Source organism: Musa acuminata, chromosome BXJ2-3 (assembly GCF_036884655.1).
Source record: "Musa acuminata AAA Group cultivar baxijiao chromosome BXJ2-3, Cavendish_Baxijiao_AAA, whole genome shotgun sequence".
Taxonomy (NCBI): Eukaryota; Viridiplantae; Streptophyta; class Magnoliopsida; order Zingiberales; family Musaceae; genus Musa; species Musa acuminata.
Window position 1 is genome coordinate 40729843 of NC_088340.1, and position 20005 is coordinate 40749847.

The 20005-nt window shown below is 38.9% G+C and overlaps 3 protein-coding genes, 2 long non-coding RNA genes and 1 pseudogene across 6 annotated transcripts; 4 read left to right on the forward strand and 2 right to left on the reverse strand.

Annotated features, from left to right (window-relative positions):
* Positions 1-573: 573 nt before the first annotated feature.
* Positions 574-3754, reverse strand: LOC103978745 (uncharacterized). The gene is made up of 3 exons (XR_001977128.2): positions 3663-3754; positions 3473-3567; positions 574-934 (listed from the first exon to the last, which is right to left on the reverse strand). It is a non-coding gene; the product is annotated as an uncharacterized LOC103978745 (long non-coding RNA).
* A 1939-nt stretch (positions 3755-5693) lies between these two features.
* LOC135608284 (uncharacterized) lies at positions 5694-6738 on the forward strand. Its single transcript, XR_010485481.1, has 2 exons — positions 5694-5961; positions 6306-6738. It is a non-coding gene; the product is annotated as an uncharacterized LOC135608284 (long non-coding RNA).
* A 2235-nt stretch (positions 6739-8973) lies between these two features.
* On the forward strand, positions 8974-11670 carry LOC103979526 (uncharacterized; annotated as a pseudogene).
* A 17-nt stretch (positions 11671-11687) lies between these two features.
* LOC135608283 (oleosin-like) lies at positions 11688-12439 on the reverse strand. Its single transcript, XM_065100980.1, has one exon. It carries the CDS (start codon positions 12437-12439, stop codon positions 11939-11941), a length of 501 nt encoding a protein of 166 aa, XP_064957052.1. The 3' UTR covers positions 11688-11938.
* A 404-nt stretch (positions 12440-12843) lies between these two features.
* On the forward strand, positions 12844-13281 carry LOC135607617 (extensin-like). Its single transcript, XM_065099570.1, has one exon. It carries the CDS (start codon positions 12844-12846, stop codon positions 13279-13281), a length of 438 nt encoding a protein of 145 aa, XP_064955642.1.
* A 1853-nt stretch (positions 13282-15134) lies between these two features.
* Positions 15135-19978, forward strand: LOC135608285 (amino-acid permease BAT1 homolog). Of its 2 annotated transcripts, none has more exons than XM_065100982.1 (8): positions 15135-15487; positions 15589-15849; positions 17000-17018; positions 17125-17344; positions 17467-17615; positions 18434-18723; positions 18875-19004; positions 19538-19978. In XM_065100982.1, exons 1-8 carry the CDS (start codon positions 15351-15353, stop codon positions 19883-19885), a joined length of 1554 nt encoding a protein of 517 aa, XP_064957054.1. In that variant the 5' UTR covers positions 15135-15350; the 3' UTR covers positions 19886-19978. The 2 variants fall into 2 exon arrangements, with proteins under 2 accessions (XP_064957054.1, XP_064957053.1); XM_065100981.1 differs by having other exon boundaries at positions 15136-15487; positions 17434-17615.
* Positions 19979-20005: the final 27 nt, after the last annotated feature.

A 20005-nucleotide genomic window follows, 5' to 3' on the forward strand; every position in this document is an offset into this window, starting at 1 on the left:
GCAACGACACACGAGGGGACGCTCAAGGCTGACACGGAGCGAGAAGGATCGCACGCGTGTGCAAGCCTAGCACTCAAATCCAAAACGTGATCCACATACGTATCGGGGGACGGGAGGCGCAGCGTTGCGGCACGAGAGGATGGAGTTTGTATGGACGAGGAGGGCTGGGAAAACGGCTCTTACCTTCGCTTCATCTGTTCGAGCATGCATGCATCTTAGTGGAGGGGGAGCGAGGCAGGTTGGCGAGCCAACGAGTCACAGGTGGCTTATCGCTCCCTCGAACCTCACAAAAATGGGTGGATCAGCTCCTCTCGGAGCTTATCTGGGTCGACAAAATCTAAGCCAGATTCCAGAGAACTTAGCGGCAAGACACTTCGGAATCTGGGGATTTAATGGCCAGAAATCAATGAACTGTGGTGTGCAGTCTGTATCACGTTTCATCAAACAGTTGACTCGATGTAGATCCTGAAGAATCCAGTTCCTTGTGGTTTTCATACTAAGAACAGTCCTAAATCAGAACCATCATTGCGCATGGAGATCAAACTGATGAGCTTGAGTTCTGGTCCTGCAGAGTTCAGATCTACTGTTCAGTTCATCAACCAATATTGGAAATTACATTAATTGTTGCCACAAATAAGCAAGGAATTTTCACATAATAAGGGCATGAACATGTAAAATAAGAAGCCGTCCGAATTATACTTGATGCAATGCTTTTGACAACTAAACACGGTAGTATAATAGACACCTCCTATGGCTGCTGCAGAGCCTATGTTTTGTAGCCAAACTACCATCATTCACCTGACAAGCTGATGAAGTCCAACAGAAAACATTAATCACCAAAAGAAAGTAACAAATTTATACTGATGGCCACAAGTTAGATATCCCATGTATGCTGCTTCTTGTTATTTCAGATCCACTGGCCGAGGTAACATTCCTGTGCAATTAGTATTTCAGATAAGATCTGCAACATTGCACTATCCTAGCATATGAACAGGGTAGCTAATCTAAATGACTTGAGATCCCATCTTTTGAAAACATAAACTATTAGACATATTTAATTTCAACAATTTTTGGTGGCATATGTTTCTTCAAGTACATTAAAGATGATCTTATGCAGTGGACTTCCATGACCTATAAAAGTACCGGATATATACAATCTCAATCAAGCAATATGGAAATACGTGTTAAAGAACTTAATGTTCTAAATGTACATAAATCATGAAAATTCACTAACACAAAGTTATACAAGAATTAAAAGAAAAATGACCTTGTTAGAAGAAGAGGATGAAAGAAAATTTAAAAAGAGAGTATTAAGGTGTCAACCCTAGTTTGTTAGAGATTATCATAGAATGATCAATGCTTAGAGCAGCAAATCGACATGAAAAGAAATGGAAATATCCAAGTACAGATAGCTAGCTATTCTATTCTATTGATTTGGATTCAACTGCTCAAGTCGGAAGAACATGAATCAAGCAAAAAACATAAAACAGTTGATAGCATATGATATATAGTTCAGTGGTGACTTTATTTCGTGATGTGCTTCTAACTCAATTTATTAGTAGCTCCAGTATACTCAGATTTTTCACAATAATTAATCTATAAATATTTTTAATTCAAAATTGGAAAAAGGAGGGGCTTGTAGGATTCAAATTCATGATCTACTCTCGTACCATTTAAACATCTTAGTCAAATGGGATTATGGATCCATTTATTTGTTGAACCTAAGTAATTGATCTAATAATATGTTTAAACTTAAGCACACTTATTGACCCTAAATTATTCATCCAAAATTGAGCAAAATTAAGAGATTGATACAATTTTAATCTTATAAGAGTGGAAATAAATAAAAATATATATTTTAAAGCTTGAAAATAGAAAGAATGGTCATTTAGATATTTATAAGATATTTCTAAGATTTTTAAAAAATAAAAAAGAAAGGTGAGTTATATTGTTTTTTAACGTGGTTATACTATCTTTAAATAGGGTCTCAACCCTACTCTAAAATAATGTAACACAAGTCCTCAAAAATTTCATTTTCCTTAAAATTTCAGAAAAAACCTTCTCGATAATATTCAAGTGATTTTTGACCCAGGGTGATTTATAGTCCACCTTAAATTGGGTAAAGTTAAAACATAACATAAATTCAATCTTTAAAGCTTGAAATTGATAAAATTATATATTTTAAAAAACTAAAAATATATTAAAAAATTATAATATTTTTTTTATTTTTTGATTAACTTTATACTTTTTATTTTAAATATAAATAAATATATATTTATATTGTTTGATTTTATTGACTATTATTTATTTGAGACCGGTCTAATATTGACTTAAACTGGTCCAATGTTATAGTTCATTTGAATTTGACCTAAAATGAGAGAAATAAAAAAAAATATGAATAAGTTGTTGAGGGTATTTTTGTCCACCTGAAAAATTAGGGACTCTATAGTAAAAAAAAAAAGGATGTTATGCCGGAGAAAATATAATTCAGATGCTTTTCTGGAGAATTTACCCAATCATTTTTCTTTGTTTCTGAAGCTGTGATTGCCTTGCAGAAGAAAAGAGTTATTGTTAAGATGTTCAAGATCACAGATCCCAATATATAAACATTGGAGACAAAATGGCAACTTCTGCTAAACTAAAAGTGTATACAAGAATTACATATCAGCTTTCATTGCCATGAAAACATAAGCATAAAAGATCCACAATGTCGGTATTCTCTTCCATCAATTTAAAGCATGAGTAGCAACAACTCATCGACATCATTTTATCCATTCTAGAGATTATAAAGAAACCATCTAGATCATCGCCCGGAACTAAGGAAAAGAAGCATGTGTTTGCTTGTCACTAGCACTGAAATCAGTGGATAAGCATGTGTTTGGCACTTTATATCATAAGTTTTTCTATGGAGGACCACCTTAATTGACATACATAAAATGAATTTATCAAAGATCTTGATATTAAACATAGAATTAGAATAAAAAAGAGAAACAATATAATCCAAAATGCACCAAGATTCAGGGATACAGGTGAAACATTGGTATGGCTAACACAAAATGCATCAAGCTCTGCATGATGCAGAGAAACAAAGAAGCAATGCAGTTTGTGACTTTAGTCTGTACCTTTGTTTCAAAAGCCCTAAACAGGACATGACAAGCAGAAAAGAAGCAAAACTTTCGGCATTTACTTCCTCCCGGAAGTAACCCTTAATGAACCTATGGCCATTCAATTCTTTAGGGTCAGATCGCAACATCTTGGCCCGTGTAAAGCAATCAGAAACTGATGCTAAAGTTCAAGATCCTCAGTAAGAGATCAGACAATAACCATGGATGAGATTATATGGATGAATAGCGAGTTTCTTGAATCAGATCACTCGGCAACTCTATTTAGTCAACTTGATGACGAAAAAGCAATCGCGAGAACGCTTGCGAACAACAAATACAAACGAAAAGTAGGAAGAAAGTCGTCAAACCCCCAAGAAAAGAGAATGATTGCTCACGACTCCGTTGGATGTGTACGTCTTGACGGTGAACTTGTGATCCGTCTGGTAATCCCTGTAAAGAAGATCTGCGTCGACAGATGAACAAATAAGAAGGAAGAATCCAACAATCATCAAAAGAATAGGTAGAATCACACCGAAAAGATAGATTAGGGAAGATTACCACTGGCTTCATCGCTCTGCTTGATCGACTTGGCAGTGCCGATGTGAAGGAAAGAAGACGGCTTCCCTTTCCCGGTACTCGAAGCTGATATTAATGCAAGGGTTAATTATGTATTAGACCTTTTTAGTATCTATTTAAAAATTTATATTTAAATTTTTATAATTATAAAAATAAAATATTTAACTTCATTTACCTAAACATTGTATGTTTTATTGATGAAGGTATAAAAATAAAAAGCAAAAAATTATTTTCAATATCCTAGTTACGTCTTTGATGGTGACGATGACGACATCGCTGAATGTCGCAAATAACTATTATGGATGAGAAGGGAGAGTGACAATGAGAGTTGAAGCAAAAAGATAAGAAAGAGGACGATGCAAATGTCGATGCTCTTCATATACGTAAGCATTGCTCTGCATTTGTGTTGGCATCACTCGACAATTATGTCAGCATCACTTAATAATTCTATCCTCCGACTCCAGCCTAGTAAGATGGCCTCCACCCTCTCTTCAACTATTCCACATCATCACTTTTATGGTCATCCGCTAAGGATCTACAGACTTCTTCCCTCAAGGCACTAGCATGGGCTCAGAGGTGGAGAGGCAAAAGCTCAAAGACAAAGGAGGCCATAAAGTGCGAAGGGGAAACAGTAGGATCGGGATTACAAGAAGTGTAAAGGGGGCAAATCTATAATAGACCTGCACCGAAGATGCGATAACTAGCATCGAGAGAGTGGCACAAGTGACTTGGCGGATATGACAAGCCACGATGAAGTTGACGCTATGGACGGGTGCATCATAAGCATAACAATAGAAGACAGTTTATGACTCACAGTAGATTGTTGCTCTTTCATCACTATGCATCTGCGTCGGTACTGATGTCAATATTAAACGGCCCTTTTATCACTTTGTATCTGAGTTAGTATTGTTCGACAATTGCATTGATGTTGATATAGATGCAGAGCGTCGATATCTATGTCGTCCTCTCTCTTTCCCTCACCTCTTATCATCATTCTTTCTTCTCATCCACAACGATCACATATGACCCGACAACATTGTTCGTCAACATTAAAAACATAATTAAGATGTTAAAATTATCTGTTTACCCATCGTTTTTATATTTCTGACGTTAAAGTAAATAGATTTAGATGTTTTCTCTTTATAACTATAAGGATTTTAATATAAATATTTTAAAGTCTAATAATTATGATACTAAAGAGATTTAATTATAGAGTAATTTATAATTAATCTTATTGACGTATAAACAAACGGGGAAAAGAAATCCACAGCATAAACCGATTCCCGATTTCTGTTATTTTACTAATGTTCCGTTCATACCCCATCCCTCGGACCGCTGAGATCTCGAAATGGTCAGATATGGGCCGTCCGATCTTTCTTGTTCATCATCGTGTACGTTGTTAATCCACGTGCAACGCATGTGAGGGTCCAACAACATCTTCTCTTCGTGTCCGCAACTTGAATCGTGCCGTACGTTGCACGCTCGGAAACTTGGCTTGCACAGTGGAGGTCAATCATGTCGACCACCCCGGCGATCGTGTTTTTGATGGGATCTTTACCGTTCATCGAGATCAAAGGATGCAGCATACGTGATCCATGATCTTAAGACACTGATCTAATCGAATCGGATCTTAGAGCGCAACTCCATCCGATCCATCGATAAGTGGCGCTAAAAGCTTCGGAATATATGAATCTTTTCATTATACCATCCACCTTCGTACTTAACACATTTTCTACTGTATTCTTTATGTTATACAATACTATTAATAGTCGTATATCTGTGCAAGTAGCCCCGGACATGGATGATCAAGTGGGAAACAGAAAAAGTTTTGGGATTTCCTGTCCGATCCAAGACAGCGTTAGTGGATTTTGCCGCCGACAGATGGAGAGCCCCCCCCCCCCCCCCCCGAGAGAGGGGGCCCCGCAAAGCTAACTCTGCTAATGAGTGGATCGTGAATCCTGTTTGGGATCGGACAGATGAGCGTCGACCTAATGGTTGAGTCCCCATCGAAGCTTCATTTCGTGCGGGTCTCCTTCTGCCTCGTCTTCGGTGGAGGCGCCTCGGGGTGCAGCAGGAGGGCCGAAGTCGTCCTGAATGAGCTCGCGATGAGGCCGTCGGATTCCAGACGCGAAGCGCAAGACGAGGCCTGCGGCGGCGGAGGGGAGGGCGGGAGGGAAGGATCCGCCACGCCGCCGGCCTTGCGAGCTCCTGGCCATTTGATCGCTCGGGTCTTCTCACAGCTCGATTGCGTAGATCTCCTCAACTGCGCCCTCGTCTGCAAGTGCGTAACTCAATTCACATCCCGCCTTCTCGTCTTAAACCCTTTCGGATTCTATTAGGAGTGCTAGATTTTGCCGTCCTTCTGTTGTATGTGGAAATGCCGTGTGCCGTTTCCGGGGCTCTTGTGGACGAAAGATCACTTGATTATGCGAGCTAGTCGACTGAATGCTCAATAACGATTTTCTAACTGACGAAAGGAGTTAAGATTACATGTATTGACTCCCCATAAAGTCATCCTTTTGTTAGATTTCTTTGATGCTCGTTTGGTGAATTTGTCAGTTGTTTCATCTTTGGTTATAAGGGGATTTCTTACTTCGTGGCATTTTGATTCTATTGAATTGACAGACAATGGTATAGGGATTCGGCAGTGCTAAGGGAAGGTTGGAAGAATGAATACTTTGAGGCATGGAATCTGTATGGGCTGTGCATTAAAAGAGAGACGCATCCACCATCGTCCAATTGCTCCATAAGAGGTGCGCACAGTTGGTGCCCTTGAATTCCCTTTCTTCTTAAGACAGCATAACACATTCAGCATCTGAGGCGGCACATCTCTGCAATGCAAAATAGTGTGTGCTTCCTGCGCCTATGCTGTATGTATATATGTCTTCATGTGAGATGGTGACATATTTTGTCACTCATTGATTCAATGAAGAATTGGACCAATCTACTTCAGAAACCAATGTATATCTCATGTAATACCTGAAAATAGGTTGGGTGCACAAGAATTTTTGTTTGGTTACGTTGCTAATAGAACAATATGATCCCTTTTCTGATAGAACATGATTAATAATTTTTCTTGCCTGTGTATCAAGGAAGTAGCAAATGCGACAGCTAGGTAAAATCGTCTAAGGTTGGATTGAACCTGTATATTCAGTCCAAGGATATAACATTTTAGATTAAGCATCTTGTTAAATCAAGATTACTCATAATGGATTTGATGAGCTTGATGGTCACAATATGCCAATTATTTTATATTTGCTATTTTTGGGGCTCAAACTGAATATTCATATGCTCTTACTTATTGTGTCTACACTTTTTTGTTTTCTGATTACCTTCTTTTAATTGCCATTTCTTTTCTTAATTCTGCTTTTGCTTTTTCTTCTATGGCTCATGAAATATACTAACAGACTATGGTCTAGATGAATAAGAAGGGTCTCTACTGTGGTGATGTCCAACGATACATTCATTATGGTTGACCTCCTCGTTGGCTTGCAGTACGTTACCATTTCATATAGAGAACGCTATTGCCACGATTCTAAGTGTAGTCACATATGAAGATTTTTCATGTTTTGTTTCATGTTCTTGGAAGATAAAATATATTGTGTCCTTTTTACCAAAGTTAAGCAGCTTCATCACAGCATTGTAAAATTCTTTCAATCATTTTGCCATTAAAAACCAAAAGATAATACTTGGTTGAATGGGTCTAGTAGGATTTGGTACAGTTGTGCTGATGGGAGCATTATCATCATGGATATAATTGTTGAACAACCTAATCAGTGCCCTCTCTTAAAACTACCCCTAATACTGGACTACTGTTAGAAGTATAATGAATGTAGGAACTCTAGGGACATACCGTTTAATAATATATGGAGTTTAGCAAACACAAAAATCTCGATTCTTTGAGAAGAAAATCTTATGTTAACTTCAAGAACTTAGCTTTCATCAAAAGGTTCTTTAGTCCTAGGAATTATTCTTGATAATGCTCACAGGCATGAGAGAATGCAGTTTCATATGCATATACCATCTAAAAAGTTGATTAGTATATCTAACTAGCTACATGTGTTATATAACATGATGTACATGCATTCCTACTTGCAAGTGCATCCAACTTGAAATATTTATGCTCTTTTTTGTCATATTATGCTGAATGTGTAACCAATACTTAGGGATTTGTATCCTGCTCTTGTCTTTTTGGGTCATCAGATTCTTTCAACATGTCACACTTTTTCTTTATGACAACTCATACCATAAGGACCTGAGAGGAAGTTACTATATATATTTATAGAACTTTGGTTGATGATATAGCTATTGAGAAAATTATGGAATGTCAAAGTCATTTAAAACTTTTATTGCCTGTGGAGTTTTAATAAGAATTCATACTAAAGCTAATGTTTCATATCCTTAAAAACATGGTAGAACATTTTTCATCAAACACATTGATTGGTTGATTTATTAAAGGTTAGAAATCAAGAACCTGCTCATGATGGTGTTGTGAGTTATACCAAGCAATGATGCAAGAGGCAATCAACCAATCATATGGAATACAAGGCAATTTTTTTTTTTAATCTCTATTCTGTTAACCCTCCTCTCCATATTAACATGCTCACTGATTTGTTTTCCCTTATGAAGAATCACCATTGGATGTGCATCAAGATGCTAGTCTGCTATCCTTATCCATGAGGTGTTGCTTACATGTAAATATCTGATATAGATATCCAAGTCTACTATTTTTCCAAGTGCATGCAAGCACTTAAAATGGCTCACAACCATCACCTGGGTTTCCAATGTTTCGTTTTGATCTAAATATTCGACTTTGATATCTTTATGGATGACTGTTTAGAATCTTAAATTCTGCTGCATATCTATATCAAAGAACCGGTCGGTAAAAGAAATGAATGTTTTGGTAGAATATATAATTTCTTGAAATTTAGGTTTATTATTTTTTAGAAGGAGTTTAAGAAGAATGAAAATGGAAGAACCTACGGAGAGATGTCATTTATAGTCTATCAGTGCATAATTTCGTGGAATGTAGGTAGCGGTTATGACCGATTCGATAGAAAAAAAGGAATAGTGTATAACATAGAAATCAGACTTGGAGGTCGATTTCAAACTGAAACTGGATCTTGGATCTAAATGGTTCGGTTTATGGTTTTTGCGAATCAGAACCGATGGTTCATAATTTAAATATATATATATATATATATATATATATATGATTTTTTTTTAAATTATTTAAAATAAAAAATAAAAACCCTTCAAATCGAAACTGGCCCTAAAAATTTGATTCAAAATAGTCTAATGCATAAAAATTTTATGCATTAGACTATTTTGAATCAAATTTTATTCAGTTTGCTATCTTTAAGTATGTGCTGATGATGATTCCTCGAAATCTGATGTGATTTTGATGGAAGATAGGTTTAGGTGTCCATATACTATACGAGTCGCCTTTTCTTAAACAAGTTTAATAGTCTACAAACACAGAAGAAGAGGAATCAAGTTCATTGGTGAGCGGGGCCCATTATTCCGGTCCGGCCCATCATCGCTCGTAACCGCCCAACTTTTACCTATCCAACCCGTCTCGGCCTCCACAGCGTAAGAAAGCAGGCGGCGGTGGCCGTGGTGAACCCCCGAGCACCGGCGGGGCGAGCCATCGGATTCCTCCTCCGATCATTCGATACCATAAGATCTGTCAGCGCTGTTCCTTCTCCCTCCTCGATGAACGCGGAGGACCCCAAGAAGAAGAAGAATCTCTTCGGGGTGGCGCAGTTCCTGCCCAACTGGGGGATCGGCTACAAGATGGCCAAGACTCACTGGATGGGACGTCTCCTACGAGATCACTAAGGTTAACCTCCACAAGGTGGTCTCTTCTCTCCACCTTGTCGTTTCCCCTTCCCCTCTTGCACTTGTTGTTGTTTTCTCACTTGCTTATTGCTTCTCCCTTGCTTGATTCTTGCACAGGATGGACGACATGGCAAAGCACGACGAATCAGGTACAAGGCCGGTGAGTTCGTCTTATAATCCCTGCTGAAATAGTCACATCTCATTTCACGATTGCCTTTTCCGTCCTATTCTCTTTCTCCTGTATATATTCGTCGAGTATTGTAGTGGTACCTCTTATTGTTATCTACTCTGCAGAATCGTGGATAACAATTGCAACATGATGAAAAAGCTTGTTTCTATGGCAGCAATGGGAGATCCATATGTATATATAACTTGTTTATATATACAATTCAGCTTTACCCAAACATGAAATCTTCTCTTTCTCAGAGACTACCTGTTTCTATGGCAGCAATGGGAGATCCATATGTATATATAACTTGTTTATGAATGCTTTCCCCTTGAGAGAAGACCTCCTTAGAAGGAAAATAAAGTTATTTTATCCCATAACCACATTGTTCTTAGGGTTAATTATATATTACTAATTAACTATCTTTAGTATTTCGATCCTTATATTTTTAAAAATTATATTAAGATCTTTATATTTACGAAAGTGAAACATTTGATCTCGTTGTTCCAACAAAACCCTTCTCTCTTAATCCTGTGAAATTATCTTTTTAATCCTGTATAGGAATATTATTGTTTTACCTTCGTAAGTATAGGGATCCCAATATAATTTTTAAAAGTATAGAGATTAAGATATTAAAGATAACTAATTACAGAGAATAAACTGTAATTAGCTCTTATTCTTAAGTCAGATTGTAGAGTATACACAGTGTTCATAGATTTTTAGATGTCATTTTATCATGACAAACAAACTACTATGACTTGGAGCAAGCAGTACCACATGGGTCATGATCATTAGGCCCAAGTTATTATTAGTAAGTCATTACTTTTTCTTTTACTTCGCAAGTCATTTTGTTGTATCAGTTGTTACATTGTTTCTTTGTTCCATGTGAAAGAGCACCTAATCATTGAGATTGTTGAAACATGATAGTTCTTGATTATTGCGATTGTTGAAACATGGTAGTGCTTGATTTCTATGATTATTGGAAGATATAAGCGAGGTAGAGACATTCATTGAAAGGGAATGAAATGCCTCAATGACTAAAAGATTGACATACAAGAATTATAAGCAGTCGACAATTTCACTGAATTGACTTCTCACAGAATGACAGTATGAAGTCCAACAGATTGATGAAATATTTTCATTGAGCGGCTGGAATTGACACACCACGATTTTGGATTGTGAGACATGTATTATCATAAATCAGAAGCAATTGTGTGGAAAAATTATGGCTTACAAGTTGCTTTTTACTATTATTGCAAAGTGATGCAATAGATGACTTAAGTTTTTGAGCTAGTGTTATACAGGAGCAATTTAATGATTTCGATTTCGGATTTCGACAACCATAATGGAGTTTGATCTACCTCAAACTTGTCAATTACATGCAAGCTAAGCAGTCTTGTTATTTATATTACTGGGTAGCACTTTTATGTAGTTGTCTTGTTACATACTATAACATTAACATTTGTGTATTGTATTCAATGCTAATCCTAGTATCTTTGCATATGTATTACTCAAGTTTCTAGCATTTATACCAGAAGACCACAGGACAAAGTATTACTCTCTCTCTCTCTCTCTCTCTCTCTCTCTCTCTCTCTCTCTATATATATATATATATATATATATATATATATATATATATATATATTGCAGCAGGGATTCTTTATGTGATCATTGACTAGGGTTTCATTTCAACTACACTACTGTATCAGATGTATGGATATTTCTTTCAGAGACAATCATCAGAGACCAAAGGACACTGGGCACCAATAATTTTGGCCTAATGGTTTGGGGAATGGGGTTGTAGTCTTTTGTTGTTCAGGTCAACTTTCATATAAAACAAGACACAGTTGAAGCTTGGTTTATGGTACTCAGCAAATTATACCTTTCCCTGAGCTTGTTTTGCCTCTAGTGCTATTTGTATGTAACAACACTTTACAGTCTGGTTCCCATATTAAATTTCAAAGTTGCTAAGATGATCCTGAATTCTGTGTCAAATCTTTTGTAGAAGTGCACGCTTAATTCTTTCAGATGTAGTCACATTTTCATGTAGAAGTAAAATGTGCAGGTTTACCAGCTGCAGATGTTTTGCTGGGTTAAGACTCTCCTAAGGCGGACTGCTTATTCTCCGTTCTCCAAATGTTTCTTCCCCGGTGGATGAGGAATCAAAAGAAGAAACGCTGCAGTAACAGAACCTGGCATAACACGAACATCAAAGCAACATGGCGTAACACTATCATTCGAATGCCGTCGATTAAGCTCCCGGCGCCGCATCTTTGACCCGGCTCTTCAGGTACCCGCTGTACTCTCTGGCGTAGTCCTTGACGTGGGTGGCGGTGTCGGCGATCCTGCTGCGGGCGTAGTCTACCCGGTCCGACCCCATCGGGTGGCGCCCCATGAAGTACCTGTACAGCCACGAGGTGCCCGCCAGGACCGCCACGCCCAAGCCGCACGCGGAGAGGACCACCACGGTGGCCACGAACATTACGAAGACGGCCGGTACCCATATCGGGCTCGACAGGAGGATGATGGGCCCGAAGAAGATGAGGGCCATCACAGCGCCGGTGAGGGTGAGGCCGGTGAGCAGCAGGAGAATGGCGCCGGAGACGACGAAGGTGAGGAAGCCGATGACTTGCGTGGAGTTGGGTGCCTGCTCCTGAAGCCGGCGGACGAGGCTGGTCCTGCCGGGGGGGCCGGTCGCCCATTGTGGCCGTGTCGACGGCGCTACGCCTGGGCCAGCTTGCCGCTCCGCCATTCGGCCTGTTGGAGATCAAGTGGAACAAACGAGAGACACATGAGGATTATATACTAGCATGTGCAGCGGAATTGGAGACACGTATATCGCAGGCCGTTCATCGATGGGCATGCAGAAGCACACGTGTATACGCTTATTCCCGCGAGAGGAGAGGACCGGTTCTTTCTTGCGTTGCCCACAGCCATGATGCGACCGTGTGGAGATGGTGCGAACGTGTGAATCCAGCCATGCTATTGTAGTAGCTACGTCCCCGTCCCCGTCCCTGTCGTCACGCTCTCCACCAACTCCTACCATTTGCACCACTTCAATTATTGCATGTCTCTCTCCCTCTTTCTCCTCAACCTTTCCTTCCTCCTCCGGTTTCTTTCTTCATCCTTTCCTCCTCCCTTTCCAGAAACCCGACCATGAATTCAAAGCACGCCTCTGCGTTTCTCTTTTTCCTATTACTCTTTGCTCTTCCTCGGTCGAGTCGCTCCGACTATTCTCCCCCGGAATGCCCTTACCCGTGCCTGCCGCCGCCAACATTGGGGACGAATTACCCTCCGCCGCCACCCTCGGAGCCGACATGGGGCGGCTACCCTCCGCCGCCCGGGACGCCGTCCTATGACGGATACTATCCGCCGCCATCAGGAGGCTACCTGCCTTACTATTCTCCGCCTGACTACGCGCTGCCTGCACCTCCGCCGCCGAACCCCATCGTTCCTTGGTTCCCTTTCTACCGCAGGGGCCCATCGCTGCCCCCGTCGTCTGCTTCCGCTGCCGCTGCCGCTGCCGCTGCCGCTCGCAGCGGTGCAATCTTTGCCCCCTTGCTGACGGTGTTCCTCTCGATTCTTCTTGCGTAATTACATGCTGTATGTGTTAATTCTGTCGTTTTCATTTCAGTGCCATATGGTGAGACTCAGCTTTTTTCGCCCATATGGAAAGCAATAATAATTCGTGTTTCTTTACGCGTATACATTTAGGTGTTTTGCTTAGTATATGGCATTCTCTACGACAGGAGTCCAAATAGTCGAGAAAGTGCAATGAGAGGCCTACCGATAGGCTAAGAAGAGTACATCGACAACAGTAACTGTGAAATATGGTAATGATTTAGAAGCTTCAAACATTACATTTATATGGCTCCATTGATGAATCCGCATGTGTTAGGTTGGGTTGGGTATGGACTCACGGTCTAAGATGCCATGGAGCGGGTGAAGCGGAGCTGTCGAGAGGTTGACGCTACGTATTTTAAGTCGTGGTGGTGTTCGACACCTCCTCACTAACACCTATTCTGCTCTCTTTCTCCTTACACTAATTGAGAGAGATGTTTCGAGTCTTGTCATGGGGTTTAATCTCACGCCCATACTGATACTGATGGGTGCATCAACTTCAACTTTTTTTAGTTATGACCTATCAACCAAACCAAATTAGATGATCGGATTGAAAAAAATCAATCAAATTAGATGTTGGTTGTATCCATGTGCATAAGATTATTTAATGTGTCTTCGAGATAGAAACAACGAGCTTCTTTGGTGTCACGTATATGAATATCAATGTTCGAAAGAGTTTTTTTCTCTATTCGATTCTTTTAATGTTTAAATTAATAATTCGAGGTAAGTGTGTGCGATTGTAAGTGATAAAAAATGATCCCCTTATGACTATGCTAAAAATAAAATTTTATATTTCATCGTAAAGTGGTAGAATATTCTATAGGAAGGTAACTCTCGATTATCTCTAACAACATTTACATGGACAACATGAGAGAAATAACCTATAATTATCTTTCTTGGATCATTGTCAGTAAACTAGTAGGGGATAGGTTCTATCTTTTATTTTTTTAACTTGGATACTATGCAGAGGTATTCTTTATATCAAAATTATTAATGGATCCAAATATATTATTAACTTATGGTAAAGAAAAAAGAGCTAATTGATTGATTGGTTTTTGAATAACCCTTATGAACCAATCCGGTTATAATAAATCGATCTAATATTATAATATAATAAAAATTATTTAAATATCATTATCTTATTTTTTTATTATTTATTTAAGAAAATATTTACGTCATTTATAAATTTTAAAGAGTAAATTGTGAATATGATTTGAGTCTAGAACTTTGTGATAAACTATCAAAGTTTTTATCACAATAAGGTGAATCAAACAAATATTACAATAAACAAAAATAAGTTTAAAAATTCAGATTATAATACAAAATTGACTATTTATTATTATTTTTGTGTATATATTATTTTTGACAATTATATTGGAAAAAATATTTATTCTATAATATTAAACGATTGAATTTGGATTGGATTAGTGTGATTACTATCAAGATTTCGTCATGTGTTATTAAATTTAGATAAACCATTATGTATAAAAAATGTCGGTTGATATTCTCATATTTATTATTATTATTATTTAAAATAGTAATATTAAATATAATTTAAAATATTGTTAATCAAACATGATCGGTTCGATTATATATTTATGGCTCCTAATTAATAGAGCATATCATCATTAAGTAGCACAACCCACACCACATGAAACTATATAGAGAAAGCTTATATTGTTGCTAAAAAGACCCAACACGCCTCACCTAAAGAAAGCGGACGACACGTGGACGGCCCAGATCGACCGACGATTCCCATGACGACAAACCATTTAATATCGTCATAAATAACATTCCCGGTTTATCCACATCGCTCGTCGGTTTCCCAATCCACCCCTCCGAAGCAGAGTAAATGAGTGCCATACTCGTCTTCGAGATCCCTTCGCTGATGGATTCCCCATCTCCTCCTCTGCTTCTTCTGATGGCGGTGATTCGTTTCCGAGCGTGTGCGCGGTGACATTGCAGTGATCGTCGCTGATCGCGTGGTCTTTGGCTATAAAGTTGGCCTGCGGATGGATTAGTGTTGTTGTCGAGAGCGAGAGATGGTGTGGGAGAGGGACGAGGCCGCCAACGGCGGATCCACCGGGGTTGACATCGACGATCCGGCCGATGCTGTGGATTCCGGGCATGCGCGGCTCAGCGAGCTCGGTTACAAGCAGGAGCTCAAGCGCGACCTCTCGTAACCGACCCGACCATAGCTCTCTCTTGTCTCTCTATCTTGATTCATTGGTTTTGGTCGTGCGGGACTCACTGACGTTTTTCTGCCGGCGGAAATGTTAGGGTTTTGTCGAACTTTGCCTTCTCCTTCTCCATCATATCGGTTCTCACCGGCATCACCACGCTGTACAACACCGGCCTCCGGTTCGGCGGCACCGTCACCATGACCTTCGGTTGGTTTCTTGCTGGGGTCTTCACCATGTTCGTCGGACTCTCCATGGCCGAGATTTGCTCGTCGTACCCCACGTCTGGCGGCCTCTACTACTGGAGCGCCAGGCTCTCCGGCCACGACTGGGCCCCCTTTGCTTCCTGGATGACCGGCTGGTACTGCCCGTTCTGCAATGCTCTTGAAACTCTACATGTGATTAGCAAGTTATGCGATTAGTTCCTCATCCTTTGGTTTGATGCTGCCACTTGCAATTGCTTCATATCGCCAAGTCTATCTGCTACTTCTATTGTTGATAAGAAGCATTCACATCTGTAGAAGCTCGAAATTGGATCTGTTCTTTAGGATGTAGGGAGTGAACAAGATAGTGAAGTAGGAACATTCTTGTTGTCGATGGTCTTACTCTTACATCATAACAATCTTCTTTTAGTTACCCACAGAAAGGTAAGATATGAAGACAACAATAGTTATCAAACCTCAAGTTTAAGTCTTGTAGTAGAACTTTTGATAAATTGAGCGACTGTAGTTCAGAAAGTCTATGCCCCCTGATCCATCTTCCAAGTTCAAGATCTGATGCATTCACAGTAGAAAAGTTTTTTTGCATGCATGCTAGAAAAAAAAAAAAACAGAGCAAACTCTGATACTGTATAAAATGACTACTCTCAGCAACTTACTTTTCATTTAAGATCCTTTGACAGATTGGAAAGGAACCCAGAACACCAGCTTTCATGTTTATAATTGAAATTAGCAGGTAATATAACAAGTAGATATACTAGCACAATATCAGTTACAAAAATTCATTCGAGTCACTGACAGATTTACATGATAAATTTGACTATCTTCTTGAAGTCGAATGCTTAGCGGAAGAATGAGTGTTTTGTTTGGAACATATGATAAACCAATATCTTAAGGGAGAACTTTAACTGATGAAATTTGTTTTCTTGTTATTTTGCATGCTTACTTTTTGGCTTGATGAAGTTGCTAATGCAGATTGTAAAGAAACAAAATTATTGTTCTCTTGGAACAGATCCATAATGTCTGATGATAATGCAAAAGTTATGCCAACTTAAATGAAAGTCGCCAGAACAGGCACAATGAAGACTGTCTGTGGAGCTTAAACATACTCAATGTTCAGAACTGATGCATGGAAAGCTGGTCATTCATATACCTTCATGAAAATATAAATACTTTTTTCTTTTGCAAGTTATTTTGGATAACTTTTACTGTTGTCCTTCATAATTATGGCTATGGTATAGAAGCTGGTAGCTCTCAATAAGCTTGACAATATCCTTTTTTAATTGTTTGCAGGTTTAACATTGTTGGGCAGGTAATTGTGGCATCTGTTTCGAGCTATGAAGACTTTGCTATCAAGTGGATGGTGATGAACTGTAAATTATGTTCTTCTGGGCTAAGAAAGAAATTCTATTTTGCAGTGGGCTGTCACAACTAGTGTAGATTTCTCACTGGCGCAACTTCTCCAAGTGATGATTCTACTCAGCACTGGTGGAAACAATGGAGGAGGATATCTTGCTTCTAAATATATGGTTATTGGTTTTCACGGAGGCATTCTCCTAATCCATGCCATTCTGAACAGCCTTCCTATCACATTGTTATCTTTATTTGGACAAATTGCTGCAGCATGGAATATACTGGGTGAGCACTCTCACTTCGTTTCTTCTTTCTTCTTTTCTTTCCCATAGATATTTAGGGGATTTCCACTTATTATTTCAATTGATGCTTAGGTGTCTTTGTGCTTATGATCGCCATACCTGCAGTTGCTACTGAGCGTGCCAGCGCCAAATTTGTCTTTACTCATTTTAACACTGAAAACACTGATGGAATCCACAACAAGCTTTATATATTTGTCTTGGGACTCTTAATGAGCCAATACACACTTACAGGTTATGATGCATCTGCCCATATGGTAAGGATCTCTTTGATATATATATATATAGTGAGTTTATTTGAAATTTTACATGCATGAAGAATAATGAAAACCTAAAATCTCCATTCTCAGTCCAGTGGATCTTTCAAAGGTGCTTCTCCTAACCCTAGTGGAAGGAGGCCCTTTTCCTGGTCTTAGGAGGAGATCCTCTCCTAATCCTAGTAGAAGGGTACATATATTTTCTATTAGATTATAAATAAGTTTATCTAAATTACAAAAACTAATCCTAGTTGATTAGTTATCTTACGATTGGAGGGAAAGGAGAGAGTCTATAAATAAAGACATTGTAACCCTCTCGAGGCTTAATAATTTAGACCCTCTCCCTTCTCTTCTTCCTTCTCACCCTCTTGTTTTCCTATTTTATAATCTATTCTCTGATCTTCCTCAAACCTCTTTAGGAGGACATTTGAAAATATAAGATTCTTGATAGGAGGGGGCAAGGTATATCAGTTCTCAACTTGACAAATATAGCTTCATCACTGTAAGCAGACAACATGAGATTTTAATTTCCATCACTGCCCATTCTATATTTAAGTTTTTTGCATTCACCTATATATACCCTCTTCTATTACATCCTTTGTCTCACATATCAGCTTCTCTCACACATCAAGGTCCATTTTCACTCAAATGAATATGATAGTTTATTTTCAATAATTTCAAGTCCATGGGGCTTAAAATTCTAGGGAATGAGGATGCAGAAATTTTGTTCTCGTTGCTAATTTTTGGGTCTTGTTCTGTTAGATATATTATTTCCAGAACACTAATATTCTCTTGTGGGTACTAAACACTTGTTTCAGACAGAGGAGACTAAAAGTGCAGATAAGAATGGTCCAAGAGGAATAATTAGTTCCATCGGCATATCAATCATTGTGGGCTGGTGCTACCTACTTGGCATCACATTTGCAGTTACCAACATTCCAAATCTTTTGAGCAGTGACAATGATGCCGGAGGATATGCAATCGCTGAAGTATTTTATCTTGCCTTCAAGAGCAGATATGGTAGCGGAACTGGTGGAATCATTTGTCTAGGAATTGTTGCCGTTGCTATATTCTTCTGTGGCATGAGTTCAGTGACGAGCAACTCCAGGTAAACTTTTCATTGTTCCATGCACCTCACTAATGTTGCTGGGTTATAAAAGTGGACATCAACTTTGCCCATCTCTTCAAAACGAATAATTTATTTGCATATATTTGCCAATGCCTGTATCTCTGAATAAATCTATTTTCTGAAAACTCAGGATGGTATATGCCTTTTCGAGAGATGGAGCCATGCCTCTATCCACATTTTGGCACAAAGTGAACAAGCAAGAAATCCCAATCAATGCAGTTTGGCTCTCCACATTTGTATCATTTTGCATGGCCTTGACGGTAACCATTTCTGTCTGATTTCCTAATTCCTCCAAGAATTATTCGATCGTATACTTTGTTAAGCCCTCTTCGATTTTAGTTGTTCATTTGGTTATAATCTATTCAAAATTCACCAAGTTAATAGAATCCATTATGCCATGCTATGATTATGGTTCAATTCCCAATTCCATCACCTCAAGTAGTAACCTGTAAAAGCTGTTTCTCCCAAAAGTATTGCAATACTCAACAAATGTCAGATAATCCCAACAAATGTGGTCAAAATAAATCTTATGGAAATTGCAATATAAGTTGGTCTTCACTTGGTGTTTATCTGCTTCTTAGTTGACTAAAACAAACTTGGCTGTCTGATTTTGATAATAGACTGCACTTTGTCTTTCCGTGAAAAATCAAGTGGAAATGTATTTCGAACCAATATTGGTTTTAGTCGATACAGAAGACTAAATACATGATTTCTGTACATGTTTTTCCCATACTATGATCACTCGAACCATCAATTCGATGTTTTATCTGAGTACCTTCTGTGTCACTTGCAGTACCTCGGAAGCTTGGTAGCGTTCCAAGCGATGGTGTCCATAGCTACCATTGGGCTTTACATTGCCTACGCATTGCCCATCTTTTTTCGGGTGACTCTGGCACGTAAGTCATTTATTCGAGGACCCTTCAACCTTGGCCGCTATGGCGTATTGGTAGGGTGGATCGCAGTTCTCTGGGTTGCAACCATCACCGTGTTGTTCTCCTTGCCGGTGGCTTATCCCATTACCAAGGATACTCTCAACTATACTCCGGTGGCTGTCGGCGGCCTACTCATCCTCACCGTTTCATGGTGGGTATTAAGCGCTAGATACTGGTTCAGAGGGCCGATAACCAACATACCAACCTGAATTCTAATGTGGTCTTTCTGTATGCAAGATTTCGATTCAACCCATTGATTTAAGTAGTAATTCTTAATAGATCTTTTGAATTCCTTTCTCTTACTTCATAGCAATGTCTTTTTTGAGTGA